We start from the raw sequence: 18413 nt of genomic DNA, 5'->3' as shown, positions 1-18413 counted from the left end.
CCGGGCTTGAAGGTCACCTCCGCCCGCCCGCCCGCTCCGGAGCCACTTTCCGCGCCGGCTGGAGAGCGGCGGCGCCTCCGCCCCCGGGAAGGTCCCCGTCCGGCCGGTGCGGGGCTCCCGCCGGCCGCAGCGGAGCGGGAAGCCGCCCGCTCGCCCCTTCCACGCCCCGCCGCGGCGGGGACGGCCCCCGGGGTCTCGCCGCTGCTCGCGGGCGGGGCGGGCGCTCCGCTGCCGGTTCGCGGCGAGCCCGGGGGGAGCCGGGCGGCGGCGGGGGAGCGCGGCATGCGGCGGTGAGGGCGGCGGCGCCGCCCGCGGGGAAGGGGCTGCAGCGGCGGCGGCGGGGAGCCGCGTCCCGCTGCGACTTGCCTGGCGGGGCCGCTCGCTCCGGACGGGAGAGGCGCCGCGACCCTTCGCCTCCGCTCGCCTCTTTATGGTGAGTTTCGGCCGGGGCCCCGCGGCGGGTGTCGGGGGGCAGCGGGGCCGCTCGGCGCGGGGCATCCCGGCAGGTGCGCGGCGGCTGCGGCCGGCCCCGCTCCGCCCTGCCCGGCCTCCCGCCGCGAAGGAGGCGCTCCCGCTGTCGCCGGTCGCCATGGCCGGAAAGTTTCCGGGGCGGCCCGGGCGGAGGGTTGCGCGTCCGCGGACGGGGGGGGGGGGCTCTCGGGGACCAGGGGCTGCGGTGAGAGCCGGGGGTGGCGGCGCGGGGGGCTGGAGCGCCCGTCTCCGTGCGGCCGTGCCGGGCAGGGGCGCGCCGCGGGGAGCCGAGCGGCACCGCACCGGCTTAGCCTCCCGCCTGCAAAACGTCGTGGAAGGTGCTATGGGGAAAACGCTGGCACGGGAGGTGGCTCACAAAATAGAAGGAAGAACAAGAAAAATGGCCAGCCGGGTTTCAGATGAGTTACTGTTTGGGAGAGTGCAGACATTTAGCTGCTGGGAAACTACTTGCTTGTAAGTCATCAACATTTACTTATTTTATAGGCGATTTGTCATACCATTTTCTCCTGTACCCTTCTGTCAGGGGAAAAAAGTGTTAGTATTGCCTATATACGCGTTTGCTACAGGTGAAGCAGCACTATATACGTTTAAAATGTATAGGCAGTTCCGGCTAGAACTGCTGCTCTTCAGCAGAGGCATGGTTTTGCAGTGTGAGTGGGGCACGCATTCTACGTTTCCAAAATTTGTAACGTGGCTGTTGGACATTGTGCTGCCAACTTAACGTGGTTCACGCAGATGGTGAGACGAATGTGGTCTGAAGTTTGACTCTGGAGTGATTCACATCAGCGAAGTGTGAAAGATCTCGTCCAAATCTGCAGCTTTTGTTTATCTGCTCTCTGAATTGCAAATGTAGCATAGTATGTTAGAGTCTTAAGTAGTTTAGCGATGAGTGTTTTTTCACTTTAAATAAAACGCAGCTTATTCGAGATGAATTGGAACATCAAATACAACAGATGCTGAAGACGGTGTCCCAAGAATGTCAAGTCCCTTGATTCACTTCTCACTCAAGCCTTGGTGATACTTAAGAGAGGAAAGATGCTGTATGTTTCATTTGTCATTTAGAAGTGTGAAAACAATTGTATGTATGGGCTATAAAAGTAGAAGCAAGATTTTGTCACTCTGTGGTGGAGATTGATGATTGTGGACGTATTACAATCTAAAATGGAGTTAGTCCTCATAATCAAATAATTATGTTTTGGAGACCAAATAGTCATAGCTGCTCGAGAAAATATCTGTTGGGAAGAGTGGCGGGGTGTGTGTGCGTGTGAATTTTCAATGCCTGTCTCAAGAGATCAGTTAGTTTTTAGGCAAGTATTTGGTATCACACGCTCCAGTTATCGGGATTATAGTAGGATTTAGAATAGCTCAAACTATGGTATTTTAAATTTATTTTTATTTTCTTTTACTTGAATGATTTTGAGTTACTGAGTTTTTGGGAAACTATTTTTATGTAGCATTTCTGATTATAGTCCAGATCTGCTGTCTGTCTTATGTAGGTTTTAAAGGCTTGGCTACCCAAGTTTCATTGACAATTTATTCTTCTGGTAAATACATTAGACAAAGGATCTGTCATGTCCTGAAATGAAGTCTGTGTTTATAGCGTCAAGACTATATTTCTTTTTTCTATTAGTACTTAACTGATTACCAGTAATATAGCTGACAAACGTAATGAATAAAATTCAGAGTACGTTGATGATTTTTATAGTTCTTGTAATTGAAGTACTTGGTGTCCTTGACGTGATAAGGATGCTTTTCTGGTTTTCATGAGAGGGTATCCTTAAATGACAGAAATACTGGCAGGAGTCAAGTGTTGAGGAAGAAAGCGGGACTGTTAATTCTTGGATGCACAATAAGATACAGTTCCAGTATAGAATATGAGTACACATGTAGGATGACAAGGTCCAGTTCCCAGCATTGTGAATTACTGTGGTGGTGCCTTACACACTCTACGCATATGTAATCCCTTACTAACATGCACCGCTGACTTGCTGCAAAGGAGGGAGAATGTTATGTCCTTAGGCCATGGCTGCCAGTACCGGTGGTTTTTGAAGTTTCTCCTTACTTCCCAAGCTGCAGTCCTACACAAAGCCCCTTTGAAGTTAAACATGGAATAGCAAGGCCAAAGGGGACTCAGCCACTCATGTAGTCAATCTTTCTGCCCAGGGCAGGATCAGCTCATACCTGTGTCGTCTCTGATGGATGTTTGTGTACTTTTTCTATTCCCTTTCTCCTCTTCTCTTCCTGTTTTCGCTATTTTTTCCTTCATCTCATTTTTTTCTTCTTAGTGTATGCTCTGACTTAATTCTTTTCTAAAGAATCTTACCTCATGCCCTGCAAACTGTCTCTCCCTCTGGTATGCCCGGTCGGTCTCTCTTCCAGTATTTTTTATTGCTTTCTGGGGGACCTACTGCTTCCCTACCATCCCTACATCTATTCTAGCTTTACCAGGGTTTTGCCTAGTTTTTCGGAGGGATTTAATGGAAATAGTGTCCTTGGTCTCACTTTGTGCAGCCAGGTAAGCTTTGTTTGAGACCAAAAGAGCTGTTCACTATTCACTTGCACTGGGGGAAGTTGAGCTAGTTGGAAATAGAGGACAGAGTAGACCAATGGCTGAGTTAAATAATGCACCATTGCTAATTTATCATGCTGTAGCTTTGAAATGGCATTATCTGATTTTTAAATCTAATCATAAGCATTATATACTGTAAAGATAGAATTCCTATTGGAATTGGAATTCTTGGCCATAAGAATAAATATTATTTACAGTTACGGAAGGCATGGCTACATTAAGCATACAGTTGTCTGAAAGGTGTATTAGTCTGAAAAAGATGAATTTTCCGTGATAAAGATTGATATGTAATACTACAGCTTGAGGGAAATATAGTAGCTGAAAAATGTTTTCCTTTTAACTGTGTTTATTTTGTGCATCTGTCGGAACTCTCTCTACTGATTTCTTGGATCTTGACTCCTTCCCATTTCACCTGGGAGACTGGGGATGCTGTTGTCTCGGGGACCTTCGTAACAGTAGCATGTGAGTAAAACTGAAGAGTTGGGAAACGAGTGAATAGACAGGACTTAAAACAGTAGCAAACAGAATATCAGGTGGCCTGTTTATGGTCTTGAATGTGAAATCATTTAAATCTGCAGCAGAACTTCCGTTAACTTGATTGTGCAGAATTTGAGCTGTAATATTTCCTGAGAGCAGAAAGCTCCTATCTCTGAGGATCTTTTCCCAAGTCATTAATGAGAAGTCTTATTTTTTATTGTTGCTCTTTGTTTTTAATTCTTTGCTTAGTTGCACATTTTATGAGTAGTTTACTTCTTTTAATTAAATAATTGAATTTTTCAGTGCCCATAATTATTTTGCAGCGCAAATTCTCCTTCTTGAAAGTATAATGCCATCTCTGAAACTTTATGTTGTGTATTCTTGAATATATTATTGGTAGACTGTTTTTTATCACCTATTCTGAATGTATGCTTTTATGTTTAAACAGGAAACTTTATGAAATTCTCTGTTAGTATTTATTACACTTTCCCTTCATAACTGTATTATTTTGCTAAAATTGAATATGCCAGAAATTACAACTTCCTGCAAATAAGATAATTTTATCTGTGTCCTTTAAGTTGATGCACTGGAAAATGAATGTAAACTCAAAGGAAATCTTACTTGACACGGGAAGACACTTTTGGGATGCTGGGATTTACAGTGGTATATGACAGCAGTGGTGAAGCACATGTAACATTCTGAAGAGCGCAAAGAAGCGGTCGTGTTGGCTTCACAGTATGGATTACAATTCGATATCAAGCGACATCAAATGCCAAAAATATGCTTGTCGTACTTTGAAATACTATTTTTTGCCATGTAGGTGTAGTTTAATGTCTCTACTCTCCTGCTCTAGATTTTGTACTTTGCAGAGAACCTGTCCAGAAGTAAGAATATTTGTTTAAGTGGAGTTTTTAATGAATATTCAGAAATTCAAGATAGTTTCTGAGGTGTGTTACGAGGTATTAAGTACTTGGCTCTTTTCAAGGGGAAAGAAACTGTTAGGTATTTTGCAAGTATGTATCTTTCAGAAATTTAAAAGTTGTTTGAAGTGTCTCTAACATAAGACACCTACACAAATCTAAAGGTCTATGACAGTTTTCTCAAAGCCAGTTAAAAAACCCATAACATTTTGCAACTTTGGATGCAGTTCTAAAATACCATGTTTCCGAACAGCGAGATGTTATTGCAGCTAATACCCTGAAAGGAACAAGGTAAATATACAGTTCTAGATTGACAGATGCCTTAGTACCTACCTGTGCAATTAAGTGCCCTAAAATTAAGATAACTGCCTGGAGTGGGAAGCAGTATGCCACAAACTGGGAGCGTCTGTCAGCAGGAGACTGGCTGCAGTCAGACAGGGAGATTTTGTAAAAATGACTGAGCAAACTCATACCCATTAAAATAATTGCCTCTCTGCTTCAGATAGGAAGGCGTGAGGGAATATTGTTACAGCAGGTTGAGCTGAAAGTCTTGGATTGTGTTAAAGGGCAAACATGCAAAGCTAAATCACTTTCAAGATAAATGGGATAATGATGACTGTAGGGCCAGATGCAGCTGTTTGTGACCAGCGTTACAAATACTGTAAAAATATACAGATTTTCTCGGTTTGCAACACACTTGGTTTCAGTCCTCCAGTGTACAACCCCTGACCAAGAAAGTTTAGGGTACAAAAAGAAGAGGTTATGATTCAAAAAAAAGGAATTACAAGGAAACAGTCTAGAATATGTTTCAAGCAATTGCTATTTTTTTAAGCTTCTCATCATTAAACAAATGGTAGCGAGAACTGGAGTTAGTGAATCTCAGCTTTCTGCTATGTTTTGTAGTTCATTGATCTTGAGTCTGTCACGGTGCTAATTGTGATTCAAACTTTTCCTTTACTTTTAGGCATTTATTAATCACTTTTCCATTGGATTTTTTAGAATGTAATAAAGAATGAATACATGCTGATGTACTTTTTTTGGTAAGGACACTCATAGGATCTTGTTCTTCTGATTGCTGGTTCCAAAGGTTTTCTAGGCATTTTATTGTCTCTGAGTTCAGGCTCTGTATTAGATGTAAGCAAATATTGTATGATCAGAACAATAAGAAGCTACTTTTTTCCTGAGAAATTCAGGAAACTCAAACTTGACGTAGAAAATTTCAACTCTGAATGCGTACTCTTTTGAAGGTGTGAGTATGTGAAAATGTGTGTAGGAAATGTGGGAGGTTTAAATGAAGAAGTGCCACTATTTCAGATCAAGGTATTCTCAAAGCAATTGTAGAGAAGGTGGAAGAACACCTCTATACAGGTGGAAGGAAGTGCAGTCGTATTGGACAGTTGTACTTGAGTTAAAAATAACAGGACAAAAGTTTTGCTGTGTTGAAATCAACACCATCATCACATGATATAAAACAGTAGTAAATTTACATGTACTGCTCTGGTGGGAAAGCTCAAGGCAGTTGCAGTTGGTTTCCTTGGACCTAGGTTGCTCTGTAGTCTGTCTTTTGGGTGTTCTGTGGCTTTTTTATCTTTCAAATCTCTGTAGCTTACACATGAGAAAACACATGCAGAAAAAAGTTACATAGGTAACACTATTGTCTTACAAAAACTCACAGTCTGTTGTGGAGTTTCTTATTTTGGCAGCAAAATGAGTGTTAAGCCTTTGAGAACCTCAAACAGATTCAGAGCCCTGGATTTCAAAATAAAATATTGTGTGGTTGTCTTGTTGTTTTGAAAAAACATATCTTTTATATCTGTCCATTGTATAAAGACAGTTGTCTTTCACAAAAATAGTTTGGCTGATGAAAAGGCATTACTCTTCCTTTGGATAGCCAGTTCCTGAGTTTCTGCTTTTATCTTTTAAATTTGTTGTTTTGTTAAATAGGTCTTAGATGTCTGATTTTTTTCACCAGATGTTGTAGAGGATTGACATTTTATAGTTTGGGGAGAGAGAAATTAGACAATGTTGAATGGCACTAATCCAGGAAAAAGGCTTGATAGTCTTTGTCAGAGCCAATATTGATATCTTTGTCTGCCCTGGCAAAAAAATGCACTTTTTTTCCACAGTTCGCAATTTTTCCTAAATTAAGGATTATGCAATATTATGCAGATAGTTTGTTAAGCAAATGAATTTGATAGTAAGTGAAGATCCTGTAAACAGTCCCTATATGAAAATATAGAATATAGTATTAAACACTGGTTTCAGAATAATCTTTGGTCTTCAGATTTATGTAATTCTGTAACACTTTGCCTTGGGATGCAGCATAGTCTATGCAGTCCTTGACCACAGAGCTTACAGTCTTGCTTCTTTGGTGGGAAAACATATTGAAGCATCAGTTTCAAGTTATGCTACTGGGTGGTTGTCTCTGATCAGTGTCACAGGCAATATGATGAAATAGTATCTTCTGTTACAACGAAACTCTACAGTGAAGCTCTAGGATTGGGGAAAAAAACCACCAAACCTCACTCCACTACAGACAGTCTACTGTGTATGTGAGTAGTTACTTAAATGTCCTTTCCTCCAGCATCGGAGATGAGCTACCTAAAATGTCATCTACCACATGGTGATACCCATTTTAAGTCTGCAACAATATAAATGCTAAGGAAGTCCCTGAGTGCAGTTTGAATTGAGCCACATAGAGTGACCCAGCAGGAAGATTAATGGATCTAGGTATCCTCCTGATCTTTCCGTGATATTAGAGCCCCTTTTCCCACTCCTTAATTTAGGACACTCTCCAAATGGCTCCTTCAATTCCTGATGACCTCTTCTCCGTTGCCATCGTGATAATATGTTAGTCTGCAGCTGCCTCCACAGGAGACCGATTGGGTTTCCCCTGGTCGTTACAAGTACTGAACTCTTGCCAAATACCAAAATTGTCAGTATTGCATGTTTTGCACGCTTGCTTCATTGTGAATGGTACAAAGAGGAGGTCTCTTCCTCAAAATGTCTAATATCTCTGGCTTGTGTTTCTGATTCCAGAAGCTGAAGTTTTCAATACGCTGCCTGGCAAACAGCGGGCAGCAGTGCTAGGAAGTCTGCGTGGTTGTATTTCAGGCTTACTCTAGATAATTTGGCTTTCGGAGGAAAGTTGCAGAGTACTCTTGTCTCCTTGGCTGCTCTTCAACTACTTTTTCTGTAATTAGCAGTAGTAACAGTAATACAGGTAAAAATCAAGTCTCTCAACAGTTAATGGTAATGCAGGTACCAGCGCCTTCCTTCCAATCAGCACTGTTATCTGGGCTTGAATAGCAAATTTATTTTACAGTGGTGACCACAGAGTTAAAATTCTGATGATCTTGTCAGGGTCTACGTCGTGAACTGCTGTGCAGTTGATGTCTGATTGACATTGTATGCCTGACATTTTGGTGTGGTGGGGTTTTTGTTGTGGGGTTTTTTTATTGATTGGGGTTTTTTGTGTTGTTGAAGAAAATAACAATAATAGGGCATGAATAATTCTTAATATCAGTGTTGCTTTATAAACATGTCTTAAACAAGATGCAGTTCTTAATAAATATATCTAATAGTCAATATAATGCTTCTCTATATTAAAGCTTTGCAAGCAGGCAAAATAAAGGAAAACTACGAAGTTTCCTGTGATATTAAAAGTAACAGACTTTTTTTTCTCTTTCTGTATTTGCACTGTTACAAAGTAGTAGACTAAAATGTGAATCCAGATTTCTAAGGTAAGTATATTCTAGTGGATAGTAAATTTTACAATAGTAAAAATTGTTTCCCTGCTGAAGCCATTAAGTATTTTGTCACTGATTGTACAAGAAGCAGAAAGATTGGACACTAATTTCGAATGTGGAAAAAATTTATTTATTTATTTATTAAAGTTTTCTCAAGTGAGAATATATTTCAAGTTGCTCAAGAGTTGATTAAAATACAAATTAGATTGAAATAATGATTGCTCTAGTCCTCAGAATAGTTCTGTTATGAACTTTCATGGTACATGATCATACTGTTCACAAGGAAATAATATGTGCAAGTAAAGTAGAAATTGAGAGCAAGTGAGCTAGGTGATAAACTCTTCCTTTCTACTTATTTCTGACTTTTGTTTGCCAAAATCAAACTATTCAGCACCTGTAGCTGTCTGTGCTTTGCTATGAAAGAGTTACACTTTGCCTATAAATGAATGCTCTTTTAGTTGCGTAAGTGGATGCATCTTTATTAGTTGAGGTAAATTTTAGGTCGTAAATTGGCATCTTTATTCCTGTAAATGTGTTTAAATCAAGCACTGTGCCTGTCGTATTAGTAGATCTTAGCATTGTTATCTTTTAAGAAGCACATCCTTAGCCAATGTGTGTTCCACATTGCCATAAAAAATGACTTGCTGAGTTACGTTGTACTAACACCTCATACTGCATTTGCTGTTTATTTTGCTGTTTAAAATGCAGTATAGTTTGGTCTCAAGTTTCATCTTCTTTGAAGGTTTCCAAAGTAAGTCTAAAGAGCTACAGACCTTCTCTCGTTTAAATCAATAGGAAATAATATTGATCATAACAGGGAAGAGGAACACTGTTGGTGTCTTTTAATCTTGTATCATTTGGGCTCCTCTTGTTACCTCCCTCATTAGTTTTGCCGATACACATCAGAGCAGTTCATAGTGGAGCTTGAACCATTGAGGATTGTTGCATTTCGAGTCCTCTGAATTGCTGAGAGGAAAGCTGGTCTAATTTTTTTTTTTTTTTTTTTAATGTCTTGGGCCCGATATTTGTGCAGTGACTGTGGTGGTAGTATGTGCTGGGTTGATTGGGGGAAACCAGTGATCCTGTTGTCAAAGACTGGCTTTGGGGATCTCCAAAGGATGCGCTTTTTCTCTCACTCTGCTGAAAGGCTGGCTGTTGTCATCTGTGGATTTTAAGAATCTGGAATCACGTTTTAAAGAATAGGAGGATTAATACCATATAGTAGGAGGATAATACCATATTCTACCATATTCCCCTTTCTTTTCTTTTTTGTCTTTTTAATAATTTGCTCTGCTGATGTTTAATATATAAGAAGTTTAAATAATTTAATAAAACTCTCTCAAATGAGGAAATTGAAAGTGAATTCCAAATGAATGTTATAACGCAGTACTATTGCAGCAGCTTGACACTTCAGTATGGGTGGTCCTTCCTGGCACGATGCTGAAAGAGTAAGAAATGCCTCATCTTAGGACCGTGGAAGTGTGCACACCTATGAAAGATGGACAGACTGGCGACAAGAGAGGCATGACTGATGTCACGAGGTGACCTGTGTGTTTCTTCCGATAGTTGAACATGTGAATTGGATAGCGTCTACTACGGAGTATGTGAGTAGTTGGGTTCTTGTGAAATTGCTTATGAATTCCTTGCTCTTGTGCTGATGCTGTGTGTGGTGCATAAATGCTTACGGCTCTGTTGTTGGGCCTCTCTGTGTGTCAGTGGTAGTCAGCTCTGTTCCCTGGCAAGCTCTTGGGAAGCTATCAGTGCTTGATTTTACATTGCTGTGTATCGTTTGGTTTGCTTAAGAGGTTGGTGTGTATGGTCTTCTTCCTCTGAGTGGAAGGTTACATGAACCACTGCTTTATGGCTGAGACATACAGCTGTGAGCCAGACAAGCTGGTACTGCTTCTCCTTCTTCTTGTCAGAACCACGTTTATCTAGTTTTCTAATGGGCTGTAAGGTTTTCAGTTAAACGTTTGCAAGGGAGAGAGCCGTGTATTTTTTCATGTTTAAAAACTACTGTCACTTCTTCTAGTATGTCTAGCCTAAGAAATAAGATGCTGGTTAGTGCATACAGTAAAATACACAAATGCATACAGCAAAAATACACAGAAATAATGAATTAGGTGAATTTGGTGTTTTCATTTATCCTTTCACATCTATGAAATGTATATAGCTAATGAGCTCATAAAAGGAATTGACCTTGCAGCTGACAGTTGATTTGGAAATGCAAAAATATTAAGGAAGGTATTTATGATTTCCACTAAGCACAGCTTGGCAATTGTTCATATTTAATGATTTGTGTCATTGTTTCTAATACAAAATTTATGCCTCAGTATCTATGTGCAACACATCTGAGTTGCTGACACCATGAACTATAATTTTGAATTCCTTCTATTTTGCGTTTGAATTATCAACCATAACTTTGTGTTATAGCACACATGAGGGAGGAAATGTTAAGCTATGATTCCAACAGCAAGTATTAAATGAATATATCGCACGCTTTTCAAATAATAAGTTTAGAAGTGCATGAAGATTTACAGAATATTCCATATTCACAGTGATGCCAAATTAGAGCTGCTTTAGGAACTATATGCATTAACTAGAATTTCTGACTTTTGCATGCTGTAGATTTGAAAGCTGTTCAGTCTTCTGGACTATATTCTAGTTATCAAAACACCGGTGTTGATTGTGTTGGATGATAAGAGATAATGGATCTTCTCCAGTGTATTTAGGTACTACTTTCAATATGTGGTTTGCTAGATGATTAGTGTGTTGTCTTTACGTGTATCCTTTTGCTATGGTGGTAATACAAATAGAATCTCTTCTTTTAATTTGCTAACCATTACTGTGAAACAATACGTACCATTATGAGCCCTGCCTGAGTGACAGGTATAGTTACATCTTTGGATAGTAGATTGGAAATACTAGTCTTTTGTTGGCAAAGGAATTAGGGAAATAATTATTTGAATGTAAATTGTCTGCCCTATCACTGAGCATCTTTATACAAATTAGGCAAAAATAATTTCCTGTGATACTTTAGAAATCAAATATGGAAGAGAAGTATATTTGTGTAGGCTGTTTAGCTACAGAATGTCACGCACCCTTTAACATTTGGAAGTATAGAATAGTATTTTAATTTGTCATATTCAGATATGGACAACGTTAATTTGTTATGCAGCCCCATTAGATAAGAAAAAAATGTTGAGGGCATTAAATCCTGATCTTTAGAGAAAAGCGTTTATAGAATGCCAGCAGATGTCAGTATGTTCTTGTCATATAGCCCTTTTGTTTTTAAACAGTAATTTCCCTTGAATTAAATAATATGGGAGGAAGTAAGAAGTGTTGTAACACTATACTGATGCAGGTCTGTTTAATTCAAATATTTTACTGAAAAGGTTTTTTTTTTTCCTTTCTGTTTTCTAGACCTGGCTGGCACAACATCCATGTACGCACTAGCTTTCACTGTATGTAACGACTCATCAGACTGCTTAAAGGATATAGTTTAAAATGTTTTGCTAAATGGGGATATATTATTGATAGTATAGCGCCTTAGTTTCTAATTGAACTTTTTTTTTTCCTCTGTAGAACTTTTTTTGTATAGATTTCCTTCGTATATTCTGAGGCATTTTGGAAATGCTGGCGCACTTTCTGTTTGCGTAGCTCGTGAGTGTGTTTGAACACTGATGTGTTTAATCAAATCTGTCTCTCTAATTTGGAGACTATTTTGTCACTGTTTATACATGGTAATCAAAAACAGATGAGCTGTTTCTTGTCTTCCTTGTATTTCCAAAATCAATACCATTGTGACATTGTGGAGAAGCCTTTCCCTCCTCTGAAAGTGCAAAATTATGCCATACCGTGGGAGAGGATACAGAATTCATAGTCTGGAGTACTCGCCATATTAAGCTGACCTCAGTTTTTAAAACGGTGGCTTAAACATCGTGGAAAGTTGCGAGGTTGCACTTTTAGGGCGGTGAGCAGATGGTGCTTTTATAAGGTACGGATGAACAGATGGAACCTGTAGCCCACGTGAAGGAAGTTTGCAGCCGACTGACAGGTAATCCAAACTCAATCCTGAGATTATGTTACGCTGGTAGCACAGAGACAAGACTCAAACTCCCATTGAAGTTTTTGGTTTTGTTTTTCTCCCTGTGTTTGTCAGTACTGTCTCTTTAAGGAGGGATATTCTGTACCTCAAAGAAGATACCTCTGTTTCTCCTAACATAAAACTTAAATACCTCAGTCTCAGTCTGATAATTTTAACCATTGTTCGTCTTAGCCAGCACCACCAACGACAGAAGGGTAAATCTCATGATTTCCAGTTTCGGTTACCTGGAGCACTTGGTGCCTCGATGTGTTAGGTGTTGAAAGAAGTGGTAAGAATCCTGTCGGAAGACAAAAGGCTATTTATTTAAGCTTCTTTTAGGGAGCTAATGTAGATTTCGGCTCGGGGTGTTCTTTTTTTGTAAATTCACAGTCATAAAATACTGTAGTGGTCACTTCAGGCTTTTTAATTACATTTCCAAGCAGAAATTTATTTTACGTTTTCTCTTTCTTCAACGCTCTTTTCAAGCTCTGTCATCTTAAAGAGTTTATTTTACATGCAAGACCTATTTATTGTGACTTATTCCTTGTTTCTTCTCATCTCAGACTGTTCGCATGATTTTCAGATCATGCAAATGAGAACCGAGACGGGCAAAACAGATAAGAAAGATACTTACCTCTGGAGTTAAAAAAAAAAACAACCCAGCATTACTGAGGTTGTAGTTCTGGAAATAAGGTTATCTTATTTTCAAAGAGTGGTTTTATTGCATTTGCCCTTAATGCTATTTCTAGAGATGCTGATAAACACCCAAAATCCTGTTAAATATCATGCTTCAGTTAGTTCTAAGCAACTTTTTGCATTATATACTAATGTAATTTAATTCAGGGTTTGGCTTGCTCGCCTGGAGCTGAATGGAAGAAATTAGAAAATTATAGTTCTCTTTTCATTTTAGTGTAGGGGAAAAAAAGAAGGGGAAAATGTAGAGATTTGAGGGTCTGCATGTGTAATCGTTGAAAATTTATTTATCTTCTCTTTTTGTAGTGAAAATAAAAAGCAAAAAGTATTTTTCCACCACTGAATAAAAAAATAAGCAGCAGTATCATTTATTGTTTTGACATATTTTCTTCCATGGCAATGTAAGCACTTTCTGATAGTTGACTCTTATTAACAGCCTCCTGAGTATGCCTTTTGAAAACCTGCAAAATACATATGTAATTAATTTTCTTATGTAGCTGGCAGTCCTATTACACCTTGGACTCCTGAAAATCAGGTTCTTAGCAAAAACGGGTGGAATCTCCATCATGCTTTAACATACTTAACAGTTCTAAAAAACTGCATTTCACTGAAATTCATGGTCAACCTGAAAGACTGTTACTACAACTTCTGTTTTATTGCACATGGAAGTTTTATTTATGAAGGTGTAGGCTTTACAAATAGGTAAGCTAAGGGAGCTGGTTTTCTTATGATAATATACACATATGGATCAAAGTACCAAATGTGAGCATTTACATGTGGCTTGCAAAGCTCACTCATTCAATCTATATGTTGATGTATGTAAGTTGAGAGCAGATGAATTGACTGAGTTGTTTATTTTGTCCATGTACTTCATATGTAAATGTTTGAAAATGCGGTCTTGCTGTCAAGATAGTGAGGAAGTAATACAATAAATCTTGAAATTAATTTTGATCAGTTACATATTAACAATGATCTTACAACTTTTCAAACTTTATTTATAAATTTTTTTTTTGGAATACAACTTTCATTAGATTAGAATTTACACATTCTTACGTGTATGCATTTGTACTTTGTGGAAGAGATTAATGGGAAAACTATTAAAAAAATGATGCATAAAGCTTCTGACAATACTTCCTGTTCCAGATAAGCTCTTAGTTAATAAAGATTACAGATGTCAAAGACTGCTTTGAATTAATTTTCGTGTTCTTGCACATATTTACAAATACTCCAGTTGTCCATTTGTACTTTGGTTTGATAAGAAGGTGCTGTTCTAGACCATGATAGATGTTATACAGACACAGGCTTCAGGACCCCGACTGTTTGTCTGAACTGAAATAGATACTGGTCATGGCTGCAGTTTACAAATGGTCTTAAGCCTTGAAATTTCCAGAAAAATGGCAGCTGTTACAATAATTATACACTCTCATTCCTCAAAACTTAGTATTTTATATAAATCTAAACTCTAAAATGATCTATAAAACATTTGAAGCTTGTTGGAAGTGTATACAAGTCTAGATGGATATGGTCAACTGTAGTACACAAAATTAATGCAACTTCAAATTTTCTGCTATATGTAATAGATCTAATGGCATCAACTTTGTTAATTTTGACTTCGGTAGCTTCATAAAAGCCTGTGAAACTATACAGAAAGAGATGTGTTGTGGTATTTTCCGCACCCTTGAAAAAAACAAGATTTGTAGCTAACATGTGCCCTCAAATACATTTAAATTCATTTTATTGCAATTTGAGATTTTTTCCCAACCCATTGAAAACATTTCTAGAAATAGATTTTGAAATAGACTGTTTATTGAAACAAACACATAGGTAGAGTTTACTAGCGTAATCGGATGTCTGTATGCTGAAATATAACACGTAGAGCTTGTGAGTTTTCCTGTAAGAATAGCATGAAATACTTCCCCAAAAGCCGAGTGTCTCTTTGACTGTGTTCATTAGGAGGCTTGCCAGGCAGAATGTCAAAAAGACTGTGCAGCAGAAGCGTAGTGCAAAGCGTGGCAGGTGTTTTGATGAAAATGGGCAAGTAACTTATTGAGAAATAGTCATCTAATATGGAAATTGGTGAACAAACTGAAATAAACCAAACGAAGAATGCATCTCAATATACGTTCCTCTTCCTGAAAGAAATGAAAAATGTGATCCTCCTCATAGGAGTAAAATGAGGTATTGTAAAGGTGATGTGTCATAGGAAGATAGAATTGATAACTCCACAGGAAACATTCACAGATGTCATACTTCTAGTTCCCTGGCAGAAGCAGCCCTGCTGCAGTGTCTTCAGAAATGGCTGCTGAAAGCATGGCAAGCTGTGGATTATGAAATCTATGATACAATTTTCCGTATAAGGTGATTTGGGAGACGGCCTTGTAGTGAAAGTCTAGAGAGTTCCTTAATCTGTTCTCTCCAAACTACGTTATTTCATATATGCAGAAATAATATGGAGTCATCAGAATAACACAGGGATTATAAGATATTCTAGCAGTAAAACTTCTGATTGCAGTTGAGTTTTAACAACAAAATTCAGCAAAAACTTTTAAGTTAAAGTTTTTTTTAATTTGGCAGTTTCTTATCCTTCCTAATTCCTCACAGTTGCCTTTACCAGGGCTCTCCAGGACACCATGTGTATTGGTCACCTCTGCACTCTTTCCTCTTCTTCCTTCACAGTCTGGTGCTTGACAGCCTTCTCTCAATTGCACTGGGAATGGGGAAGCAACCAACTAGACTGCAGATCACTCTCGTGATCTCACGCAAATCTGTAGGAAACCCTGCATTCTCGCTTAATAGGTAACTTCCTCCCTCTCCTCCAAATTTTGCATGTCCAGTACTTTTTTTTTTTCCGGACCATGGAAATAGCAGCTTTTGCCGAAGTGTTGCAACTGCCCTGCCTGCTGCCCCACCACCGCAGTGGTGTGTATGTTCAGTTGTGCAACTTCTGCTCCACTGCTGCATGCTTTGTCCTTCTGCTGAAAGTCCAGATGCTCACTGCATATTCAACAGATTTGATCTCAAAAGTAAAAACAAGTTTACCGCTAAGTAAAAACGAGCTCTGAAAGCTGTGGCATGAATGAAGTTGCATTCAAATCACAGATGATTTAGAAGCATTAATAAGCAATAGAGACTTAAATTCTGAAATTGCACGTTCTAGGTACATGAAGACTACTCTTTCTGAGCACAAATGCAAATTTATCCTGTGCTAATGTGCTTTTATTTGTTCCAAATAGAATTCATAGACTTCCTGAAGAGAAGACCCCAAACTGAAAACTATAAAAATACTTTAGAAAAGCAAAGTTTCACTCCACTCTTTCTCATACGGGAGGTGTCAAGACTGCATGATGACGAGGCGGTATGACTCACCATCCCTGTGAGCTGCACATCACGGGGAGTTCTTGACATACATTGCAATAAGCATATTCTTCATGCCTGCATTGCTTGCGTAAAGCACATGGAATGGCTACAAGGTAGAAGAAACCGACAGGGTTAACTTGCTTGAGAGAAGATGTCAAAAACATGAGTCTCTTGACATACAAATAGAGAAGAACAGGTGAAGTAAATATCACTAGTAATACAATTATCCTACCGGACCTTTAGCTAGTCCTTTTGTTTCCCACCAACATAAGGTACATGCACCAGCACTGCTGTTTCTCTATTAGCAGCTGTTGCTCAGAGATCAGTTTGAGGGTCAGCAATATGATTGTGATTATTTGGAGAAGTTAAGCTGTCTAAAACACAATCTTTCTTTTCAACCTATTCCCTTAAAACATTGTTGATGATTTTAGTACCAAGCAAACTGGCTTTATGGCACTAGAGTAAGTGACTGGCTAGTGTGGTAAAAGTGTCACCATGTGTGCTGGGTTGACCTTGGCTGGTGGCCAGGTGCCCACAAGGGTCGAGATGAAGATGGGGAGATCACTTACCAGTTGTCCTCGTGGGCAAAACAGAGTCAACTTTATTTAATTTATTGCCAATTAAAATAGAGTTGGATGGTGAGAAAGAAAAAACTGAAAACGCCTCCCGCCCACCCTTTCTTCCCAGACTCAACTTCACTCCTTCCTTCCTGACTCCTGCACCTCCTTCTCCTTCCCAAGCAGCACAGGGGGACGGGGAATGGGAGCTGCCGTCAGCCCATGGCAGCTCCTCTCTGCCGCTCCTTCCTCCTCAGACTTTTCCCCTGCTCCGCCATGGTCTCCTCAGGGGCTGCAGGGGAATCTCTGCTCCGGCACCTGCAGCACCTCCTGCCCCTCCTCCCGCTCTCACCTGGGTGCTCGCAGGGCTGGCGCTCACGCTTGTTTTTTTCCTCACAGCTGTGCAGCATTTTGTCCTTTCTTCAACATGTTTTCCCAGAGGCGCCACCAGCCTCGCTGAGGGGCTCAGCTGTGCCCTGTGCTGGAACCGGCTGTGTCCGGCACGGGGCAGCCCCGCCCGCTCCTCACAGAGGCCCCTGCAGCGCCTGCTGGCAGTGCCTGGCACAGACGCTGGCTACACCATGTCTTAGTAAGACCCATCTTTTTGTTGCCTTTCTTGCTGTAACTGTTCTTATTCATTAACAATGGTGGGAAGAAAGTACTGAGCTTCAGGAGATCGGTAATGACGGGGGGAATCAGCCTCAGGGAACTGCTGAGTAAACAGGCAGAGGACTGAGAGAGGCAGGGGCCTTGGCATTTGGGGACTTCTGTCTCTTCCATGTCTCTTTTAGAGAGTAGATTTTGAGTAGTCCTACTGTTCGTGTTTCATGAAAGATGGGGAGTGGATGGATCTTTAATTCCGGTAACTGTAAGCTTTGTTTGGAGTGCTAAATGGTTTTGGAAGAAACATCGTTGCTGGAGTTTCTGCAGTCGTGGTCAGGGCTGTTTGCTACCTACCAGAATGCAAATTCACATTTCTACTCTGACTCCTGCTCCCATTTCTAACCCTTTAAAGACAACATATTTCTTTTTATGTTGTCCAGTTATATTTGGACATACAGACGGGATAGAGACCACAGCAGGAGATGTAAAAAATGTTTCATTTTGTTTTTAAGTTAATGCTAGACTTCTATTGAGGATGCTGTGCTAGCAAGCAACATAGTGTAGGAGAAAATAATCTCTTTTTTTTTCTTTTGTCTGCTGATCATTGATGTGCTATGTTATACTGAAAGACTTCTGCTCTGCCACACTTTGTGTTCTACAGAAGAATGATTCCACTCACTTTGAGTGAAGTAAGAGAATGTGATTTGCTGACTGGTTTACTTCATCCTGGGAACAGATCTGAGATGTATTCAGTCTAGCTGCGAATGAGGCACTGTTTTTAATGTGAGATTTAATTTTAAATAGTTAAATACCTGCAGGGATATCTGTAAGCAGCTACTGATTTAGAGAAAAAAAAAAAAGGGCAGCACATGACACTTATAGTTTTCTCCGACTCAAGGTATTGTAGTG

General features: G+C 40.0%; 1 protein-coding gene across 4 annotated transcripts in view; it reads left to right on the top strand.

Moving 5' to 3' along the window:
* The window catches only part of RBFOX1 (RNA binding fox-1 homolog 1), a 1372937-nt gene that overhangs the window by 408567 nt on the left and 945957 nt on the right, over window positions 1-18413 (top strand). The window contains exon 1 of one of the 4 annotated variants that reach the window (XM_076351297.1): window positions 345-433. The exons of the other annotated variants lie outside the window; for them this stretch is intronic. Coding sequence (XP_076207412.1) covers window positions 431-433 — 3 coding nt within the window. The 5' untranslated portion in view covers window positions 345-430. Of the gene's footprint in view, window positions 1-344; window positions 434-18413 lie in introns of those variants that run through there. 4 annotated transcript variants of the gene reach the window in all.

This window comes from Aptenodytes patagonicus, chromosome 13 (assembly GCF_965638725.1).
Source record: "Aptenodytes patagonicus chromosome 13, bAptPat1.pri.cur, whole genome shotgun sequence".
Classification (NCBI taxonomy): domain Eukaryota; kingdom Metazoa; phylum Chordata; class Aves; order Sphenisciformes; family Spheniscidae; genus Aptenodytes; species Aptenodytes patagonicus.
This window is presented reverse-complemented; position numbering and strand designations above follow the sequence as displayed.